Raw genomic sequence first — 23,481 nt, 5'->3', positions numbered from 1 at the left:
AATTTCCAACAGAAAATGTTCCAATATAATGAAGATGTAGATTTATCTGTAGATTTTAATATTATGTTCTTGGATTCTTCAGATAAGTCTTCATTATTAATTTTTGAGGAGTAGTTCTAATAGCAATCACCTAAATATGTGAAATCTAACTTAAGAATTTTATACATTTGTGACAAATATGATTTTTCATTGATTATTACTGATATTTATTAAGAATTCCAATAAATTGGGGAACAATTTCTTATCTAGGTTAAATACCTTATTAAACATCAAAAAACAACAAGCAAGACCACCAACGAAGCAATTACAATACAACGAAACCAGTGACCTGGTGCAAGGTGCACAAATACCCAGACATGGAGGAAGCCAGCCAAGATAAAATCACTCCATGGGAGCTTTTGGTCATTGGATCATGCTTACAGTCTGGGAACATAGTTGTGCAGAATGTTAGCTAGTGTCGGACAAGCAAATGGATGCTGAATATTTTTTTAGCTGGTAAGAAGTTGGGCATGTGTTAGTTGATGGGGTACTTCTAATCAATTTAGCTTGTTTTAATGCTATACAGTGGTGGGTTATGAAAGGGGTATCCTCTTCAAATTTAGCAACTTTGTTATAGCATTTTCCCATGTTAGGTAATATATTACTATTCTGTACAAAAAAAAAAAAACCCACATCATCTTCTGATGTCTTAAAATTTTATACCTATAGTAAGAAAGTACTGCAAGGCTTAACATATGAGTCTCAATGTTGTGATTTTTGTAGAGTGGTCATTTTCATATTTAAAAAAAACTGTTTACAATCTTAATTGGCGTATTTTACCAGGCAAGTTTCAAAACTAATTCTATGCCCAGAAATGAGGGAAGTTTTACAGCTATGGCTCTTGAATGAGGGCTAGATTTTTTTGATTTCCCTCATAATGACTTAAGAGTTCTTTCAGTACTGTAAGACAATCTCTTCTGTAGATTTCCTGCTTACAGTTATTCATATAGTGAGGGGTTATGACATTATTTCTTTCCATTCTGTTTGGTATCTTGAAATATCTGACATTTCTTCTGGCTCTGTTTGCTAATCCTTCTATTTCTATTAATTAACCAGTTGTTTTGATATAACAGAAATTGTAATTACTTCTCCTCTTCTTTCAGCCTTTCATCTATATAATTTCATATGCATTCTGCACCCTTTGAGAACACTGTTGCTGTATCATAATTTTCAATAACTCAGTTTGCTTCATTTTGCAGTTCTTTTTATGGAAATTTCTGACTACGAAGATTTAGAAGAAAACCTGTTTCTCTAGTGCTAAACTCTCCAAAGAATGACGAAAGTAAGTAGAATTATTGGAAAATTCAGTTTTTCAATATGCGTAAGTTAGTTATTTTCAATTTGTTTTGACAAATCTGTAGAGGAAAAAATTACATTTCCAGGTGAAATATTGCTGAACTTTATAGGAGCATCAGAATAAAAATGTTACACAGTGACCATCTTGGATCCTCCCTCTCACTGACTTTGCAGCACTGGTCACAGACTTCAGTAGTCATATGGGGAATGACAGATATCTGGAGGGATGATACTGAGAGGAAAGGTGTATCATGTAAGCTCAAGTGGAAAACAATTATTGGAACTTTTGTGATAGTCATAAACTGTACATAATGAATTCCATGCTCAAACACAGTGCTGTTTAAAATAATACTTGGGACTACAACATGTTGGGTCAAGTGGTAATGACTGATTTTGTGGTCTTGTGATAAGGTCAACAGTGGTGAGCAGTTAAGCAATTTGTGATGGCTAACCGCTATAGTTTTGAAGGAGATGGCCGAAAGGTGATGGTCTGAGAACAATTTACAGACTTCATCAAATGTCATTTTAACAAGACTGTTGCGATGTTGCAAGGTTATCTGAAGAATTAAGGAGAAGTTGTCTGTGGCGAGATAAACTGCTAACATGGAGGTCAAGGAGAGGGAGTAAAAACAAACAACATAACTAGATCCATGACAGAACCTTAGGGTGCACCAAAGGAAAGGGTAAGACTGAGAAGAGAGTGCTATTAGCCTTTACCTGAAAAGGTCTTTCGTGTACATAGTTAGCAATACATTTCAAGCAGCTAAAAGTAAAATTAAGTTGGAACAGTTTTGATGGGTAAGGAGGGTTCCACAGAATCAAAGGTTTTCCTTAAGCCAATGAATATGGCATCAGTAAGCAGACACTTGTCAAAGAGAGAGAGAAAGAGAGAATAGTCTTAGCGGCAAGAAAAAGCTGTAGGCATGCTATAGCAAGACTAAAAGCAATGTTGCTGTTGGGACAATATATACCTGTCTTAGAAGAACTGAATATCCTGTTTGCAAAACAAGTGTTCAAATATGAGTGAGTACAGAGGGGAGGTATGAGTGGTGTGTGTATTAGGAAAGCAGCTGCACAGAACAGCCAGTAGTAGTATGAGAAAGGTGTTGCTGGACAAAAGCAGTACCACAGCTGTCTAAATTGTCCGTGTGTGTGTGTGTGTGTGTGTGTGTGTGTGTGTGTGTGTGTGTGTGTGTGTGTGTGTGTGTGTGTGTGTGCATGCATGTGCATGCACGCATGTGTGTGTGTGTGTATGTGCATGCTCACGTGTGTGTGTGTGTGTGTGTGTGTGTGTGTGTGTGTGTGTGTGTGTAAGAGAGAATGTGTGTGCACATAAAAAATACAACTTGTTTGTCATCTGGCTGCTCTGGGGCAGTAGGAGGTACGGCGCAAAGAAGAAGGACACACATGCACACACAGACACACACAAAATCCACCTTCAGAATGTGAAACTTGTTGGTTGTGATAGTAGGAAATCTCCAGGAAATTTTGTTGACATCAACCACACTATTATGATATCATAGTGTGATGATGTAGTTCATGTATGAAGTAAAAGGGAAGAATGCAAAGTAAAAGAAAATCATTATTTTTTGCAGGCAAGCCTCATAGATTCATTGCAAGTCCCACTGAGAAGCATCAATATTATTAATCCGTGTTTGTATCCTCTGTCTTCTAACTAAATGCCTAGATGCAAAACTGGTTAATTTAGCTAGAGATTTCTCATACAAGAAGTGGTAATTATAGATTCATAAGTCTTGGTAGGCACTAAATTGAAAACCTCTTCCTTTCTCTGTGGTGCCTGTGCAATGGATATCAACTTTTAACATAAGATTACCAGATCATGCGTTAGCTTCATGGGCATTGATTTTAGGCATACAGTTTGGGAAGTGCATCTGATAAAGCACTGAATGCTACACACGTGTCCTTCATATAACTTACATTAGAATAAGACGTGAGAATTTACCTATTTTTCATCATTCCATAACCTAATTTTTTGGAACAATGCATTTCCACTGTCTCTAGGTAATATATTTCCTTAAATAAGAACAAAAAAACTGCATTACACTTATGACTGGCCTCACTAGAGACTTGTACAGAGGAATTAGAATCTGTACTGACATACTTGCAATGGTTTACAGGATCAGATACTTTGTTCCAAAAAGTATTCTCACAACAGTAGACAACACAGTCAAAGATGAACTGTTTATCAATAAATATACATTACACAATAAAAGCTAGTTACAAATAAAATGTGCATAATGGCTGGACAAAGCAATCAGAATGCATGCTGTAAATCCAATATTACCTACAGTCAGACAAGGACATTAGCACCAGTGAACTAAGTAAATCTGTACTTCAGGATAGCACAAAATGGAGATGAAACAACCAATCCTGATCTGTGAATTGCTTTCTGTGGCATCTGTTGATTGGAAAATGTTATTCATGTGGCTCAGAAAGCAGTTTACAGATCAGGAGCCACTGATTTTTTTTCTTTTAGCATTTTTATAAGATATTGAAAACAATGCTGGAGCATTTAGGAGCCTGTAAGCATCAAATAAAATGGAAGACCCATACACACTCCTAAATCCAAAATAGAAAAAAAAATGGCAGAAACTACATTCTGTTTAATGTACTTAATGCCTTAGTATGCACAGGTTCATAACATGTGCAGTACATTTCTTAAACATTCTTTAACTATGTGAAGCTGCAGGAGTACAGTAAAGGTCCTCTATACAATGACATTTTGAAAGGTAAGACACTTTTTTCTTAAATAATGTTATTGCAAAATAGCAATAACCTAATCCTGTGCCTAAGTAATGCTGCACTTACCCAAAGCTAGCCGTGCTTCTCCCTTACAATCAAACCACACCAATCATGGGTAAGTCCAGTACTACCTCACACCTACATATGGATTATTACCAAAATATTTTATTTTAACTGATAGTTTGAACACTTAGCTTTTAACGTTATACGCCATGCCATTTTAACTCCTACTGAATCAAATCTTAATTTATTTAATCTGCCACTCAAGTTGTTGCTTGAATCAATCACTCACCTTGAGTCAAATATCAATTTCAAATTCTTGAAATGCTGAAAACTAACCGGACAGAACCATCTGACTTCATTTTACAGAACATGTGCACATTACTTCAAATACTAAATGGCATGCTGTAGGTATGCAAGCTGTACGATTTGTGAAATATGGCATTTTCCTCAGGTCTTTTTCACTGATATAAAATAGTAATCCAACTCCTCATAAATTATTTATTTATTTGTATAATAGCATTTCACAAAATGTATGGCAACAATGTACATAAAGCAGGCTCTATAGTTATAAGAGGAGCAAGTACCACATCTCTGAACACTGTTGACAAACTAAACTTTTTAAGAAAAGTTAACAGTGTGGGCTCACCAATTCTTATGCTATGAGAACTAACACTCAGATTTTGGTGAAAACTATTTTTATTTAAAGAATAAAGCAGTAAAATAATAACCTGTGCAAAGTCTTGAAACTGATGAGTAGCCATTGACTTTAGCAAAGTACCTAAATGTCTAAAATGTCTATAGAAGAATAAATTACAAATAGAAATGGTAGACTTGTTTAACATTGAAAGATTTGTACTAGTGAATATTTATGAAATATTTCTGAATTTTATTAACAGTTAGTTATATATTCAACTAGATATTTTTAACCTTGAGTCAATTCTTAGTTATCTAGTAACTATGGCATCTAGGAGTATCTTCCCTTAATCTGCTGCAGTGATCTTGGAGATGGTATATACAAAGCAGGGGGATCAGTCCAGTTCAAAGGAAGATGACTTACTGTAGCAATGTTTTACTTGGTGTTCACCTTTCCAAATAAGTTATGAAATCCTGAAGTTTGTTTATTTAGTAAGATAATGTGGGAGGTGAATCCTGGGATGCACCACTCTTTGGGGAACAAACTCAACAAAACAGTTTTATGCTGAGCTGACTGCTGATGACACAGATTATATTCATAAGTAACAGGTGTATGGAGGAAACAAACTATATACCAGGTGGTACTATGTTTAATACTGCTGCCTCAGCATTTGGTTCTCCAGTCTATTTTTGGCAGGAATACCTTATGTGGAGTTTGCCAAGTCCTCCATCTCTGTCAGTATGTGATCGGAGGGGGGGGGGGGGCTACATCAGGATGCCTTCCACATACATAATGTACTATGGTTACACAATGGGATAATGCTACATTACAGTATTTTCCTATGTTGTATACCATTGCCTTTGAATCATAGAGGACTTTTTAAGTCTATTTTGTAGCAGCCCAACCCTGTTACAATGTGTATGAAGGGTAAGAAGAGTATCTTTAATCACTTAATTCCAGAACTGATTCATAAAAAAACATGTAGGTTTTATAAGAGGCAGATCTATTGCTGGCTGATCTTCTTAAACCCTTCTTCAGTTACTCTGAAATCTGTGAAAAGTCTCATCAGCATTGTTTGGCTTGGAGGAAGGTTTTCCTACTCTGTAATGGGTTACCTTATCATGTACAGTGTATAAACAGAATTTCCCTAGATTTTTAGCAAAAGTGTGAGGCCCCTCTAGAGTAATCCTTCTGTTTCCATTTGGAACAAAATATTTCTCTTTTTTCTTGAAGGAACAACTAGGTATGGGACTTACTTTCTCTATTGTTTTTCTGACATACTAAAACTATGACACAGAGCACAAATGTGCTATGGTTATAACACTGCTGCCTTAGGTGTTTGGCTGTTCAGTCATGGTTTGGCTTGATGCCTCATGTGGAGTTTATATGTTCTTCCTCTCTGTCAGCATTGGTTTTTGCTAAGGGCTGTGGTTTCTTCCGCACCCAAAAAAAGATGGCAAGTACACTGGTTATCCATTTAATTGTCTAGATTTGCATGGCGTGTGTTTTTGTTTTATCCTGCAGTGGGCTGGAATCCTAGCCAAAATATGTTTCTCTCCCCTTGGAACCAATAAGTGTCAGGACAGACAAGCTCCAGTTTCCCCCTGAACCAGAAATGGATAAACTGTGTAATAAGAGAATGAATGCATGAAACTATTATAAGCAAAGTATGAAAATCAAAACATGTTAAAAGACAAGAGTGCCTTATTCTTACAAATAGCCTAGAAAGAATTATCTAATGACTATAGAAAATACATTAAATGAATTTGCAGAGATGTCTGACCTCAAAGCCAGCTTCACTAAAACTGTTTAGAGTGAGAGAAACAGTAAAAATAAAAAGTGAGGGATTTTAGTAGAGGTGGTCAAGGAGTGAGTCAGGAGTGGAAGCAAAATAAGAAGTAAACAAGCTATGGGAATAAATCATTGAGGGGAATACTCAATAATACAGACATAGGAAGAGGTAGAAAAGCAAAAAAATTCAACGCAGCTTCAGAGGAATGTGATCTCACATTTATATTGATGTATACTATAGAAGTTATAGTAACTGGCCTTAGCCCTGCAGCATCCTGATTTGAGGAGCGACTGCACCCTACAGGCAGTTAGACAAATTCTGTATTTGCCGACGCCTGCATGGACAAAACAGTTATTGATCAGTTTAACTGTAATGTGATGTACTACTACCTCCTTGCATAACCATTGCTGCTGTTTGTTTGTGTCATTCTTCCTTCTCTGACTAATTTCTCTCATCTCTCCCTTACTCCCCTATCCCCTCTACTTCAGGCACCTTATTAACTCTCCAGCTACAATTCCATCAGGTTTCAACAGTCAAGCAAGAAAATCATAAAAAAGGAGCCACGCTCTTATTGAAATCCACAGCGGTCCTTGTGAAAGACTAAACTAGACTTTGTATGTGTATTAATTGTAATAAATAACTTACTAATTAAAAGAAAAAAATAAAATACAATAACACAAAACCAGAGTGTTTACATTACCTAGCCGAAAGCCGTGTTTCTGAAGTGGTTCTCACACCCAACCTCCCCTTACCAGCCGCATACACCATAAAATAATCTAATAGGGTGATACTTACCTGAATAGCTTCCCTACCCTTATAGATATTCTCTCTATAGTTTTTGACTAAGCAAACTACTCAAACTTAGAGCAGGAAACCCTAGTGTATTACTCCCTTGCCCAGCAACAGATTGTTTTTTCTTGTAGCTTGCATATTCTACTGTCTCGGGCCAACCCGCATCATTCGCACGTGCTACACTTGGGCTCACTCTGCTCCCCTACCCCCATTCCCACCCACCTCCCTCCTCCTTAGGTTTATACTTATCCAGCCACTCCCACTACCTTCCCCACCCAATCACAAATCACCACCTCATACATTCATCACTCCCCAGCCGGCTTCAACAACAAAACAAACCCTCCACCACAAATTGCCCTAACCAAATACCTAATAACTTCTCTACTCCCTCTAAAACCACACCTAGCTAAACCAAAAGCCCTATCACCATATACTAACATGGCCACTAAAAACAAATGACCTATAACAATAGGCCCGCACCATTATCCCACACACTATAAACAATGAATAGGTACTCTGACAACCCTGCTAATAATACTAATAGTAGGTGCAATTACCACAGCCTACCATCACAACCTAAATGAGCCCATCTCTCCACAGTGTACCTCTCATGACTACACAATAACATCAAAACCCACAAACATTTTGATCTCTTGTTCACTAATCAACATCCCACCATCACATCAGACTCACTACTCTCTACTGTCACACTCTCACATTTGAACACACCCAGAAAATTTCAACAAACATATGATGAAATATTTTAAAACCCTAGTCATAATTGCTTTCAACCTAGCCTGTAGTGGCAACATTCACCCTAATCCCGCCCCCCCATTCGATCTCCCATCCACATTAACACATTCTCAAACAACAACCTGCCCCACTCATCTCCCTTTCACCCTAGACATAAAAATGATATCCTATTAATAAATTAATATTAGGAGTATCAAAAACAAAATACAGGCTCTACATGCTAACCTCACTTTATACTCCCCAGACATCATCCTAATCACCGAAACTTGGCTAAAACCTGAAATCTCTGACAATTAAATACTCCAACCAGGATATAACATCATTCATAAGGACAGGCTAGGTAAAAGAGGAGGTGGAATAGCCATCCTCTCCAAAAGCTAAATAACCCTACAAGTACTGGGCATCAAAACTCCGACATTTAACAATTCAGAGATAATATTTACAAAACTGATCATTAACCCCAAAAAACATATAAACATAATTGGCATGTATATCCCACCAGGAGATAATACACAGACAGTTGAACACATACTAAAATGGGTATCAGAAACACTCCCTCAGGAAACAATAATTATGGGCGACTTTAACATAGACTGGGCAGAATGTATTTTCCAAACCCCTAAAAATTACATCAACCCTACACGGCTTCACCCAGCTCATCCAACAGCCCACCAGGTATAATAAAACATCCAACAAGCAATCAATACTTGACTGGATACTGACCAATAGACCAAATCTCTCATCTCACTGTGGTTGTTAACCAGACAGCCTCAGTGACCACCAACCAACCTACTTACTCAGACAGAATATCAGTCCAACCAAACAAATTATCTACCAGCAAATTAGGAACAAAAGGCACCTCAACCTTGAAGACCTCACATATAATCTTAAACACTGTGACTGGACACCACTCACCCAACTCCCCCTAGATGAAGCTGTTCACTATTTTAATACCATCTTTTTGTCTCTCCTAGATGCCCAAGTCCCCACCAGAACCATAAGAGTCTAATTTAACTCTGCCCCATGGTTAACTAAGAAACTAGATCCCTATTAAGGGCAGGAGATAAAGCCTGGAAACACTGGCAAACAACCAAATCACACTCAGCACTTCAAACCTATCATGAACTCAGAAATCAATTAAAAAAACACACTAAACAGGATAAAATAAAGTATTACTCCAAAGCCGAAATCAAGCACTATAATAACCCACAGACATTCTGGGCAGCCATAAACAAGATCCTCCAACCAGGTAAAGTCACCACTTCACCTCCTACTACAACTAATACTAATGACAATATTGCCACCCAATTTAATACATACTTTACCGAGACTATACTAACATTGTCTAAAAAACAAAACCCCTCCTCTACCTCAACCAGTTTCCTACTAGACAATAATAAAAACATGTTCTCACTGCAACCAGTATCAATAAACATTATCAAAAAACTACTAAAAAAACTAAAGTCCAACCGCTCTAGCAGTAGACAACTTATCAGCAGACTTTCTAAAATTAATCACTGATGCCATCGCCTATCCTATATCCATCCTTGTTAACAGATCCTTAATTGAAAACCAAGTCCCCAACATCCAGAAAATCTCATATATAATACCAATACATAAAGGAGGCCCTTCTACTGACCTTTCAAACTACTGACCCATAGCAATCCTTTCTCCACTCTCTAAATTTCTTGAAAGAATTGTCCATAAACAAATCACAGATTATCTGCAAACTAATAAACTACTAACCAATACCCAGCATGGCTTCCGGCCATTCCATAGTACAACTACCGCATTAATGCAATTTACAAACATGATCAACCTCCATAGAAATAATGGTAAATATGTATCTTCTATATTCTTAGACCTGTCAAAAGCCTTTGATATGGTCTTTTACAGCAATCATCTGAATGTCCTGTCTGACCTTAGCATGTCCCAATTTACCCTTGCCTGGTTCCAGAGCTACCTATCTGGGCATCAGCAAGCTGTACACTGGTGACAAACAATATAATCCCTTCTTCCTGTAACACTTGGCATTCCACAAGGCTCAGTTTTAGGGCCATTACTCTTCGCTATTTTCACCAATAACCTGCACATCTCAGTCCCACAAGCATTGCTCATTCAGTACGCAGACGACTCTACAGTTATCTGTGCTGCTGCTACCATAGAAGAACTTCATAAAGTAACACAACTATCCTTCTTATCAATTGAAACCTGGCTAACTAACTCTCAGTTAATTCTTAACCCCCCAAAAAATAAATGTATGATATTTCAGCCCACCAAAGCATATGCATCTCTGTGTACTTTTAACTTAACTTCATTAGATAATACACCCATTTCCCCCTCACCTCATACTAAGCTGCTAGGTGTAAAAATTGACTGCAATATGAGATCTAACATCCACATATCTCAAACTGTAAAAAAAGTTCATAAAAAATTGTAACTTTATATAGGAACAAACAATTCTTTACAAATGACACTAAATCCAAAATCGCCCAATCGCATCTGATATCAACACTACTTTATGCATCCCCCATACTCACTAACCTTAGAAAAACAGATTTAGCCAAGCTTGAAGCCTGCTACAATAAAATTGCTAGATACGTCACCAATTCCCCATCAAGAACTCACCACTGTACCCCCCCCCTAAAAAACTCAACTGGCTACAACTCCCAAATCTCCTACTATATAACCAACTAACTGTAGCCCATAAGATATTCTACCAAAGGGAAAGAATACCTGCACTCCAAAATATTCTACCACCATATACCAGCTCTAGAAATGTACGCTTCACCAATAAACCACTTAGCAAAATTGAGTCAGCCAGAAATTCAGCCGGGGAATCACTATTCTCAAACTATATAGGCAAAGTCTGGAATTCACTGCCATATGAAATATCATCCACCGCAACCCTCTCTCAATTTAAAACATTGCTAAAAACTCACCTAATAAACAAGTGGCTATGCGCCAGCAATACCCCTGACTAGACTAAAACCAGCACTCTCTTCAAGTTAATATTGCTCATAACCCTACCCCCACCTACCAAGCTTATCATACCATAGCTAACTTATATCTGCCAAGTTACCACTGTCAACCATCTATCACATTCTACATCTACTACTGCCTTATTACTTCTAAACCCACTCTATTGTAAATAAGCTACTGTCTGAATACTATCTAATTACACCTAACTCCACTACTATGGTGTATACTCTGCTGTGTGTTATCTTTACTGTTTAGGGTGTACAATGACATATTCATTATAGTGGTTTACATATGAAATCAGTTTTCTTGTACAAATGTACTATTACAATATTAATATCTGTACTGTGTAAATGTCACATCTATTATTGTTTGGTAACTGTGGAGCCCCCCCGGCCTCCACTGAAAATAGACATTTTCCGGTAAACAGATGTACAATAAAAATAAATAAATAAATAAATAAATAATGTCAAAAGACAGGGTCTGCAAGGGGTGAAAATGAGTGGGATGGGGTGGGGAGGTAGAAGAGGCACAGTACAAGCAGGCAAGCAAAAAGATACAAAAAAATGGTATGGTTAGCAAAGGCTAGATTTGAAAGAGAGTTAGCAGAGACATCAAGAGAAGGGAAGGAAAAGCATTTTTAGATTCATAGAAGGGCGGGTTTTTTATTGAATCCTATTGGATATGTACTAGTTTAAAAGAAGGGATTGTTTTATTGTAATTTTATCTGATGAAGGGAAGAGTCCCGAAAGCGCTCATCTTGTGTTTATATGCAATAAAGATTTTAAGGAATAGCAGTGTCCTGTCGCGTTATTTGATATATATAAGAAAGAAGGAATGAGGGACAAAACTGGACAGGCTGATCGAAGAAGGGAGGGAGATAAGTGGAGACTGGGAAAATGCTGAAGCACTGAAACAACTGCTGCTGGAGTATTATCCAGTGATTCCATGAGATACCACAGTATCTTAATCAGAATATGGTATGACTAAGCATATTAATACCCATATATGATGTTGTAGTTGTCTTTGAGTAGTAAAGGTATAGTATACCATTTGTAAGAGTGCAGAGGAGTTTATATTACACTCTGTTTTGTTCCACATAGCCAGTTATATACCCATGTTACCATTCTGCTGCCACTGTTAGCTGTTTCACACTCTATATCATTAGCATGTGGACTGGTGTCAGATTAATTTGCTAGGTCCAAGTATACAGTATGATGTGGCAACCATATTTCATGAAGGTAAAATTTTGTTAAATATTTCAGTCAAGTTTAGAAAACAGTACCTTCTTTTGACAAGGCCATGTTGTTCTTGCCCCATTATTGCTAAGTTTGCAATTTCCTTTCTTTATGAAAAAGATTATTATTTCTCCAGCTGATTTTATCTTTAGCTACATTGTGTGCAGCAAACAATGAGCAAAGGGGAATACAAATATAAAAGAGAATAAAATCTGCCATTGCAGACTAGTTAGCAGCATACAACTTCCACCTGTGGTGTATTCCTATACATAGTTTTTCTTGGAGAAACCTTCCAGTCCTTGAACAAGGGTGCCTGTATGTTTACTTTATTTCCTTGGCTGTCCTTGATAATTAGCTAGGTTTAGCAGAGTCACTTTAGTTCTCTCCTGCTACTTTAAATTCCAACTGAAGGTTTTCCTCCCTTCCCCCACCCCCAAGTGATTGCTCAGGTACAACACACCAAAGGTTTTAAAAACCCTGGATGCCATATTGCAGCTGAAAGCCCTCCAGGTGTAGTATCTCTAGTAAGTGTCCCATGGACTAGCTGATAGTTTTTTTTTAGCGAAGTTCTATCTGGATCCATTTCTGAATCCTATGTCCCCACTGTGTGGAAGAATTTTTTTACTCTACCCATTCATAAAGGGGGCAACTCCTCAGACATATCCATCTTCAGACCGATTGCCATACTCTCTCCACTCTCAAAAATCCTAGAGAAATGCATTCGCAAGCAGGTAATGCATTACCTTCACCAGGAAAACCTTCTCACACCCACACAGCATGATTTCCGTCCCAAGCATAGCACAACTACTGCACTCATATCATTCATCAACATAGTTTCCCTAGCTTGTGATAACAATAAACTTGTCTCATGCCTATTCCTTGACCTTTCTAAAGCCTTTGACACTGTCTTTCACCCACTCCTCCTAGATAAACTTACTAACTTACATTTCTCTCCCCCTACTATCTCCTGGTTCTCCAGCTATCTCTCAACCTGCCAGCAATCAGTTAAATGGCTCTCTGCACTATCCTACCCTCTCACTGTACAAATGGGAGTCCCCCAAGGGTCCATACGTGGACCAATACTCTTTAATATTTTCACCAATTTGCTCTACTCCTCTTGTCCCCAGTCATCTCTTGTGCAATATGCTGATGACTCAACTGTTATAACCATTGCTGACAACCCAATTGACCTCCACTCAACTACCCAGGCATCCTTTCACACCACTGAGACTTGGCTTAGTGATAACAAACTAATACTTAATCCAAAAAAACTAAGCTCCTACTCTTCCTCCCTAAAACATCACCACACTCAAAAGTACATTTACCATCTTATCCTGCAACAACACTATCATCTCAGCTGAATCTAGTACTAAATTGCTAGGTGTTACAATAGATGATCAGCTTAGGTTTGATCTCCATATTACTAATTCGGTAAAAAGAACTCATCAGAAACTTGGACACCTTTTCCGTAGCAAGAAATACTTAACTAACACTGCCCGAATAACTCTCTCCCAGGCATTATTCCTCCCAACACTCCTGTACAGCTGCCACATATTCACAAACCTAAATTCTACACTTATTTCCAAGCTTGAAACTACCAATAATAAGATCACCAGATTTGCAGCTAACCAAACCTACAAGCCACACCACTGCTTAGCAATACACCAACTAGGCTGGCTAGAATTCCCTCAGCTGCTCTAACTATACCAACTACAAATCATCCACTCTATCCCCTATCTACCCTCCTTCTGCCCCAGCCTCTCCACTCTCATATCCAAATATTCCCCTCCTAGGACACTATGCAGCTCAAATCAAGAATTATTAGATATCTACCAACCCAAAACCAAAATAGGCTGCCTTCTCTATAACTATAACTCAGCTATATCCTGGAACCAACTCCCCTTGGAAATAAAATCCCTCCAGCATAGAAAAAGTTTCAAATTAGCCACAAGGATATACCTAAAAACAAAGTGGTCTTGCCACTGTAGCCAACCACCATGAAACCACCATCCTTTCACCTATTTCACCATCTTACTCTTAATGCATCTGTAACACTATTCCCCTGCCTCTTCTACCTATTCCCTTCCTCTATCTCCAACCACTCTCAATTCTTACAGTCTCAAAAAACCTACCTGTCTAGTCTGTCTCCTATACTCTACCTCCCCTACATCTTCTACTAGCCATTCCTACTTTCCTTTCTTATTTCCAAACTCCTATACAACTAGATCTTACCCACTTTAAATAAGCATCTGCCTAACTATTAACTCATTTTGCTCTAAGCAGCTAAAATAATATTGTAACTAGTCACATTTTCTTCTGCTAATTACTTAAAATCTTGTTTGTAACAACTCACATACTTGTCTGCCAATTGTTAATACTTTGTTTAATTGAATTGCCTGAGGAGCTTTTTTTTCTCTCCAGGTCTCTGCTTGTAAGATCCTATAGCTGATTGTTATTACTATGTTACTAAAATTTAATAAATTGTTTTCTAGTCCAGAGGAGCTTTTCTCCCCAGGTCTCGGCTGAAAATGAGCCAAAAGCTCAGCCAGACTAACCCAGTTAACAAATGTAAAATAAAATAAATAAAATAAAATAAAAATAAATTTCCATAATTCATGTAGAATACCAGTTATACTTATCAGTGTAATACTTGCATGATTTGTTTAGGTTAACTTTAATTAACAGGGACTAAAATAATAAATGGCAACATTATTGCTTTTGATAAGCTTACTTTAATCTTGCATAAAAATACCCTCCACACACACACACACACACACACACACACACACACACACACACACACACACACACACACACACACACACACCATACTATCAGGTTTCAAGGAAGGTAAGACCTGGATTTTAGTAAGTCTGCCAATGACATCTTCCTCTGCAATTGCACAGATCACATGTCTTGTTAAACTAGACACATTACAGCCATCACTTTCTTAAATTAATTGGTCTAAACAATTAACATATTTGCTACATTCCTGTAAGTTCATACAGCACCACTATAACTTAAGGTTCTGTAATAAGTCTTTAGTTCTCAACCCCACAAAGCACTAAATCACAACTAACTTGTAGCACAGATCATCACATTGCAACAGTTATGTGATATTTTTTCCAGGGATACAAGCCACCTTACATCACCAATGTGAGAGGCTTTGCTACCACATACCTACCTTACTTGCACACACACACACACACACACACACACACACACACACACACACACACACACACATACTCACTCATCCATCTATACCCTAACTCTGCTGTTACATAACCAAAGAAAAAATAGAAGCACCCAGAAAGGGTGAAACCAGTTGCCAGGCATCTCTCTTTCTCTCATTGACAGAGAAGGAATAACATTCTGGGGCTAGTAACATTGGGGAACTGAAACTTGACCAGTTGCAAAATTAGCTACAACTCACATGTAGAGAAGCCATATTTTATATTTTGCTTCATTAACATGGTTATTAACATATATTAATTTCTTCTTACCATAATGGAGTAACATTATTTAAGCATGCACTTTGATCTTTTAATTAAAATTTCAAGTTTTGACTCTTTTGTTGGGTTTTCCTAGAAATGCCATGGTTCCTTATTTTTCCAGCTAATTCTAATAAACAAAACAGGGTCCATGTAGTCCAGGGCTGAAACCCATGAAATCATTCACTCAGAAACTTTTTGTATAAAATGTAGTTTAATAACATCAGAAAACAAAGTTGAGCATTTAGTCTACAATACACTGGACTTCATCAGTTATTATTTTTTAATTCTGCCATATCGGTCTTATTTTTATTTTAACTCTGTACATTTTGTTCTTAACAGGACAATTTTACCAGTATGGGTGGTAATCAGATGCACAATGTCTAACAACTTTATCTTTAAAGAACATTTTCCACTGTCATTGAAAGAGTACCATTAAGAGTAATTAGCCCTAAGTTCCAAAGTTGAGAGGTTTTAAATATTGTAAGATTTATCCTTAATTTATAGCATAAAGTCTCCATTTGAGTTATAGACAATATATATAAAGTAGTGTATATGTGTGCATTTTGTTAGAACTTGGTCAAGAATGTAAGTGCCAGTGGTTGGAATTAAGATTATGTTCCCATTTACTAGTTTTTTGAATCAGTGTGTCTGTGTGTGCATGTGTGTTTATACAGTAGTTTCTATTAGGGTACCAGATATAACCTGTGCCCAGACCAATAGCTTAGAGGTTCAGACACAAGATTGCCAAATGGTATTCCTGGGTTTGAAACCAGGTCATGGCACAAATGGGCACTAGCAATATCTGTGCAGAAGAAAGGCCTAGGAATCCACTTCCATAATACACCATAAGAACTATATAGGGCCTACCTATATAGTCGATGTGACAATGAGAGGTATTGCTGGCTATGCCAGGAGAAGTATGGCAGTGGATAGGTAACATATGCCAGCACAGCTAGTTAGAATTTTGTAAATAATTATATGTCATTTGTATATCAAACTGATTTGTACAGATGCTTGTGTTACAAAGTGTATTTGTAATGCTGCTTGTGTTAAAAATGTACCCACAGGGGTCCTGACTGCATTGCAATTGATTAAATGTATATGTTTTAACAGAGGATACTAGAAGAGAAGAGGTTAATCTCAGTCCAGCTAACATTGAAAAATAGCAAGAAATTAAATTACCTGGTTTACGTCATAAAAAGTTCATCTTACAGTTCTGATTGCAGTCAGAGGCTAAATGTCTGTACCAGAGAATGGTTTATTAGCTCCTGTAGGAAGAGTGGAAGAGTTTTATGGTACCATAGCTTCCAGATGCTATAACACATCTCAGCAAAGCTCTATCTGCATGTATGGTAACATATATGTGCTAAATTCTGGTTCAGTTTCTAGCAATGGGGGTAGCATGGGAACCAGAGGTCAGATGACCAGATGTATGTGATGCCATTCTGTAATCTAGTACAAAAATGATGCTTTAATAACAGATGAGAGAGAAGTTTCAGAGCAATCTGTTTTTGGAACCTGACAAGGAAGTACACCTCACCTACTTCATCTTGCCTTGCTCTTGTAAGTGAACCAGGGAACAGTAATTCTTTAGATCAGTCAGAAAAATATAGCGAGATTAGTTAAGTATTGTTTTTCTGTATCTGTGTGAATCTATTCAACTGTTTTATTTTCATAGTGCCTGTGATTGAAACTCTGGTGTTTATTGTAAATAGATATTTAGTATTATCACGTTCATTTATTATTTTTTATTAACTATATTTAAACTTTTCATTGTGGCTGGTCCTTTGGAGTATATTTTAACCTTTGAGACTACTCATACTTATTTGGTGACACTGGGGCCACTCCTAAAAGCCTTCCAGTATTGACCAAACACTATCATTTGTATTAATATTAATTTCACTCAGTATAATTGAGTAGCTGGCTTTGGAGTGTCTGGCGGCAGTGTAACTACCTACCTTACAGTCGGGGCAGAAGGGGGCATAGCTAGTAAATCTATGCCAGCCTTTCCCAGATATGTGTGTGTGTGTGTGTGTGTGTGTGTGTGTGTGTGTGTGTGTGTGTGTGTGTGTGTGTGTGTGTGTCAGCTACTTGGAGCAGGTACACAGAGCATTGGTTTCACAGGGAGAGAGAGATTGATGGAAGACTTGGCTTGGACACTCAGCCGAAGACTCAACTCTACAGCTGTGCCAGTGGGGATTCTTATTGGAGACCTGAAGGGAGACCAAGAGATAAATCCAGACCCCAGACTGAGTGTGTTCCCTGTGTATTCTTAAGGGAAAATGTGCTTGATGGAGAGAGCTACATCTGGAAATACTGCATGTATCAATTTTTGGCCCAGAGAGGGGACTTCACAGTTGCCATGAGTTGATTTTAACTCAAGGACATCTAACTTGCTTACTTAATGTACCTTATAATAAAGTATCTGAAGTAATGCTTAAATTAACCATATCAAATAGAAAATTCTCAAGTTCACATCTAAAAAAGAAGCTATTTAATATCCAGAAAAGTAAGCATTTCTGTGATCAGTGTAATTGATTACATGTAAGATTTCTGCTGCATCCATGTCTGACGGAGACTACAGCTGGAGACTGTCTGTAAAGTAAACAGAAACAGTTTCCCATATCCTATGGCTTTTAATATAATGTAATGCACTGTGCATATTCATCTGGATAGATAAAAATTGTAATATCTTCCAGAAATATCACTAACTCTGATATATTGTTTTAATTTAAATCTCTCAGATTAAGAAGCATCCCTTCACTTCTTCATCCAGTTTAGCACCATAATTAAAATCAATCTGTCAGTTTTGTGGTAGAGGCCAAGAGAATACATTTTTAAGGGTGAAGTAAAGCCTGACATTACATAAAAGGCATGGGGGGGGGTAACACAGCTTTTTTCCGTACATCCTATGGTAAATTCCATGTCAGAGGCACCTGACTTTCCCAATTGTTAATGCAGCCATTTTCCTGTAGCATTTTTGTGTCACGTGTTATTCCCATGAGCATATATATTCAATCAGTCTCTGAGAGGGCATTAAGTAGGGCTACTGTCTACTCCTTCAAATCACATAAGTTAAATTCTTAAAATTTCCACATGAGCACTGTAGTCCTGCATTTTCTTCATCATATGTATAACCTAGTTACATTCAATTTTACTAAATAAAATGACCCCAAGGGAAGTAGAAGTAATCACAAACACAAAAAACTGGACAGTCATATTTTATATGAACAGCTAATTTTAAAAGGGAACTCCTGCCTAGATGTGCATTTTAAGTAAGACATTCTATGAATTTAGTTCTATAGCACTGAAATCCGATTGACTGCACTACATACCGTAATGTTTCCTTGATAACTGCTTTCAAAAGAGGCATTCTGGCAATGTCATTTGTTGTTGGAACCCTATCTGAAACCACGTCATTTACCTCCTGGTAGAGGGAATTCTGAATTTTTGGATCCTTGGCCAAATGATAGAGTGTCCATGCAAGAGTGTTGGATGTCTATAAGAAAGCATAAAAAATCCATATTGAAAAGACTTTGCAGAAGCTGTATGACCATGTATAATCAAAGGTTCATCAATAAACTGCATCAAATTCAAGGAGGAGACTGGTGATTTTTTTTTCTACTGAAACAAGATGATGACACCAACAGGAAAGAAACCTCACTCATTTCTAGCACTGGTGAATGATGTGCCTTTTCCTAACAAGGGATGATGAATTTACTGTCAAGTCTTCATATAAATGGTCAGTCATTCTTCAGCCAGCTTCAGCTGCCCTGATTACTATACAGTAAATGTGTATTCAAATTATTATTGAAGGATTACTTCTCATCAATACTTAAACTAACAAAATGCTAAGCACACTGTTTATTAAAACCTTACACCAGCTTTACCTTCCAAGGAGTAATGAAACAATAAAAAAGCAGAAAGCAGAGTAAAAAAAAGATACATTTAAACACAAACCGATAAAAACAAGAAATCAGTTATTCATTTCCAATGTATCATATTGTTTAGACCTTATATTTCAATATTAGTGTTCTCTCCTTTTGTAGTAATACTCAGGTTTAGGCTGTTAAAACTCATCAGCTCTGAGATGTTTAGTTGAACCAGAAAATTTAACCAAAAAGTGCAAAGCACTGCCCTCATGGTGTCTGTCTTGTTCTTTGGCATGTTCCCCACAATCTAATTCTAAATTTCTCTAAGCTTCTCCTGTACAGAACATGCTGCAGGAACATGTCAAAGCAAAGACTATCCCAAAAGAATTACAAATAAAGAGATCCAAACTACACAAATAAATACTATTACTCCTCTAAAATATTCATATTTTTAATTACTACCATCCCCTAGCTAGGCAGACTGAACAATTTTTTTTTTTTTTAATTTTTGCAAAAAGGTCATGAAAGAATCATAATACACTCTGAATATAACCAATATTCACTTCAATCTGTAAATGATGTGGCTACTTTAATGAAAGCCTGTTCTTCAAAATATAAAAAGAAAGTAATCACATTGCTTTAGTTTTAGAATACACAGAGTGTACACAGAGCAATGAGATCAATGTGTCTTTGCCATGTCATCTGTTCTTTATCAAAAATACCACAGCCTGAGCCAAAAGTTCTACCTAAGTATTTCAGAATAATTTAAAACGAAAGAAAAGTATATTACAAAAAACAGCTCAGATTGAAAATAATCAACATACAGTAGGATAATGCCCTATTACCAGCTTAGACTGAACTAGATGGCATCAATAAAAGAAAAACAAAATAAGTGTGGGTTATTTATTCAAAGACCACTGTACCTTACTCCCAAAACAGGGAATCCCCAAAAGCAATAGACTGAAGACATACCAAAATGTTTTATTTATTTATTTTCATAAAGAACCACCATTAGAACGCTGTCTATTTAAACATGCTTCAGACTACACAGAGGCTGAAAATGCATCCTATGTCTCCTTGCATCTCAATATGTAAACTTAATGATGAAATTATTTTCATGTAATAGGCATTTTTGAAAATACTACTATGATAATGTATTGGCAAAATGAGTTATAGAGGAATACGTTTTTATGACTGCATTACTTACAACTGTCAACATTACCACTACAAAACTTTCTGACAGTTAAGTTTCCTTACTTTAAGGATCAAAAATAGGGAAAATGATCACTTATGTCAGGTAATATTATTCTATATTTCCTACTGGCGGTATTAAGATAATTAACTACACAAATGAGATAAGAGGAGCTTTTCTTCAACATCTAGACTAGCATCTACTACATTGTCCTGTTTTTCTGGTAGTGCTACAAAGAAGTAATTCTCAGCATTTCCTCTGGAAAAGCATACTAGTATTTAACCAACAGGTGTGTAAGACCCTATACATTTCCAGTCATGGGGATTCAGGAAGTTTCATCTCTTTTCCATAAGCTAGATGTTAAGCCAATACAGTTTGTAAACCATTGTTTACATTCCTGTCGTAATCATTTCTTTTAAATATGTCTTGTTTGCTGCACGTTTGCAAGGAGGGAACATAAAAGATAAGGAATATAGGGCTTCCAGTATGGTACTCTAAGGAGAAGCACATCCCTCTAGTTGATCCTGTAAAAAAGTCATTGCTAGTTGGCTAGACACTGGTGATTACTTTGCAAAACTCATGTTTCTGAATGATAGTTGGTTTGGCATGCATAGAAAAACAAAGTAAATAAAGGGACTACAGGCTATGAAAATACTAGGAGTGTTAGTCAACCTATAGCTTGTGCAGAATCTGTAGCAGGAAAACATTCTGGTGACAAATGACTATTGTGGGCTAAGTTCTTTGTTTATCATGCCTTTTCTGATGACAGCAGTATCACTTTTTCGGCTTATTCATTGTGTTAGTGTCATAGTTTAACAAATGTGCAAGCACAAAGAATTTATACAAGTTTACATTTTTTTCTCTTTGATTCATCCACCTTGTGATGCCCCACCACTGGCAACAGTAATCAAGGAGCCTCAGTCCTCACCACTGACAACAGTGGGGGATGTACATTGAGAGGATCACAGGTGCACACACAGTATTTCCAGATGCAGTTCTCTGCATCAAGTGCAATTTCCCTTAAAGGCACACAGAGACCACAGTCAGTCCAAGGCTGGTTTCTTCCTCTTTCTCCATATCCCCAATAAAACTCTCCACTGGCACAGCTATAGGGTTGAGATCTCAGCTGAGTGGCCAAGCTAAGACCTCCAGCACCCTCTCTGTCCAACCAGTGCTTTGTGTCCCTGCCCAAGTAGCTAACACACACACACTTTGAGGTTTGATTTACACACACACACACACACACACACACACACACACACACACACACACACACATGGGAAAGTCTGGCACTTGTTTACTAGCTATGCTCCCTTCTGCCCAGACAATAAGGTAGTTATTACTGCGACCAGCCAACTCTTTATCGGCTACTTTAAGGCCCTTAACAAACGGTGTCCAATTTTACTGTTTAATGTTACTATCAATACAAATGATAATTTGACCAAGAGCAAGGCTATTAGGAATGGCCTACACAGTGTCACCAAATAAATAGGCAAGTACTCTCAGAGCTTAAATATGTCTCACAAATATCAGCCACAATGAAAGGTTTAAATATATTTAATAATAAATAAAAGAACAAGAAAATACTCAGTATATAATCACAGTAACATTAGAGTTCAAAATCATTTAAAACAACATTGCAGGACAGTCTCAAATAAATAAAGAAAAACATCTAAATTAAACTTTGCTATATTCCTGACTATATCTAGAGAATTACTATATCTTAGTTAACCTGCTTACAGAGCACGCAAGGCAGATGTGGTGAATGGGTCTTCTTGTCAGGTCAAAGAAAAAATACAGATTACTCAGTCTCTCTCAGAGAGTCCTTAAATTAATATCTCAAATATTACTGCTGGGATAGCTTGCAGGATGACATCACTTCTTGTCAGCTGACTCTATCCCAGGTGAAAAATAACCATTGATGCAGCTGGTAGCATTTAGCATCTACCTGTGAAAATACATAAACAAGGGCTTTTCTTAGATCTAAGGCAGATCCTGGAAGTCATAAAACAATAAACACTTCCAAGACAATACAAAAAAAACCTTCTAGTTCTAGACATTGTGTCTGTTACTGCACTGAAACTGAAAGATAACATCCTTGTTTATGGCCTAACCATAAAGTAATTTAATTTCAACTAGTTTTCTGAAGTTAACCTCTTGTGTTTCAGTTTCCATTGTTAAAATATATACATCTAAACAGTTACAACAGTGAATATACATTTCCCTTCTTTTCCAGTAGGGTACACTGTGGACACATCTTTAAGCTCAGTACTTTACAGCTCTTTTCAACATGTCTGTACAAACCTAGCTTGACATACACATAACAAACAGTTCTAATAAGGTTGTAACACAAGCATCTTAAATGAAGCATGTTGACATTCACAAAAGATACAGCTGTGCTGGCAGTATCTCTCTTTGTCACTCTTCTATATAAATCATGTTGATATTCATAAATGTCATATAATTATTTACAAAATTCCAGACAGCTGGGCTGGCAGTATCTCCTTTTGTGACACATCTAACCATTTTTCTTAATACAAACATTTATGCAGAAATTACTGGCAGAAGTATTGCTTGCACTCATTGTTGATCCAATTACATTTTATTAGTTTTTTAAATGCATTTCTTAAT

The 23,481-nt window shown here is 37.0% G+C and overlaps 1 protein-coding gene across 2 annotated transcripts in view; it reads right to left on the bottom strand.

Moving 5' to 3' along the window:
- LOC122809459 (sterol 26-hydroxylase, mitochondrial-like) overlaps window positions 1–23,481 on the bottom strand; it is a 564,348-nt gene that overhangs the window by 155,614 nt on the left and 385,253 nt on the right. For both annotated transcript variants that reach the window (XM_044080981.1, XM_044080982.1), the window contains one exon: window positions 19,122–19,285. In XM_044080981.1, the coding sequence (XP_043936916.1) occupies window positions 19,122–19,285 (164 nt within the window). The remainder of the gene's footprint in view (window positions 1–19,121; window positions 19,286–23,481) is intronic.

This window comes from Protopterus annectens, chromosome 8.part0, assembly GCF_019279795.1.
Source record: "Protopterus annectens isolate FY-2018-M chromosome 8.part0, PAN1.0, whole genome shotgun sequence".
NCBI lineage: Eukaryota > Metazoa > Chordata > Ceratodontiformes > Protopteridae > Protopterus > Protopterus annectens.
Note: the sequence above shows the minus strand (reverse complement) of the source record. Positions and strands in the feature narration are given on the sequence as shown.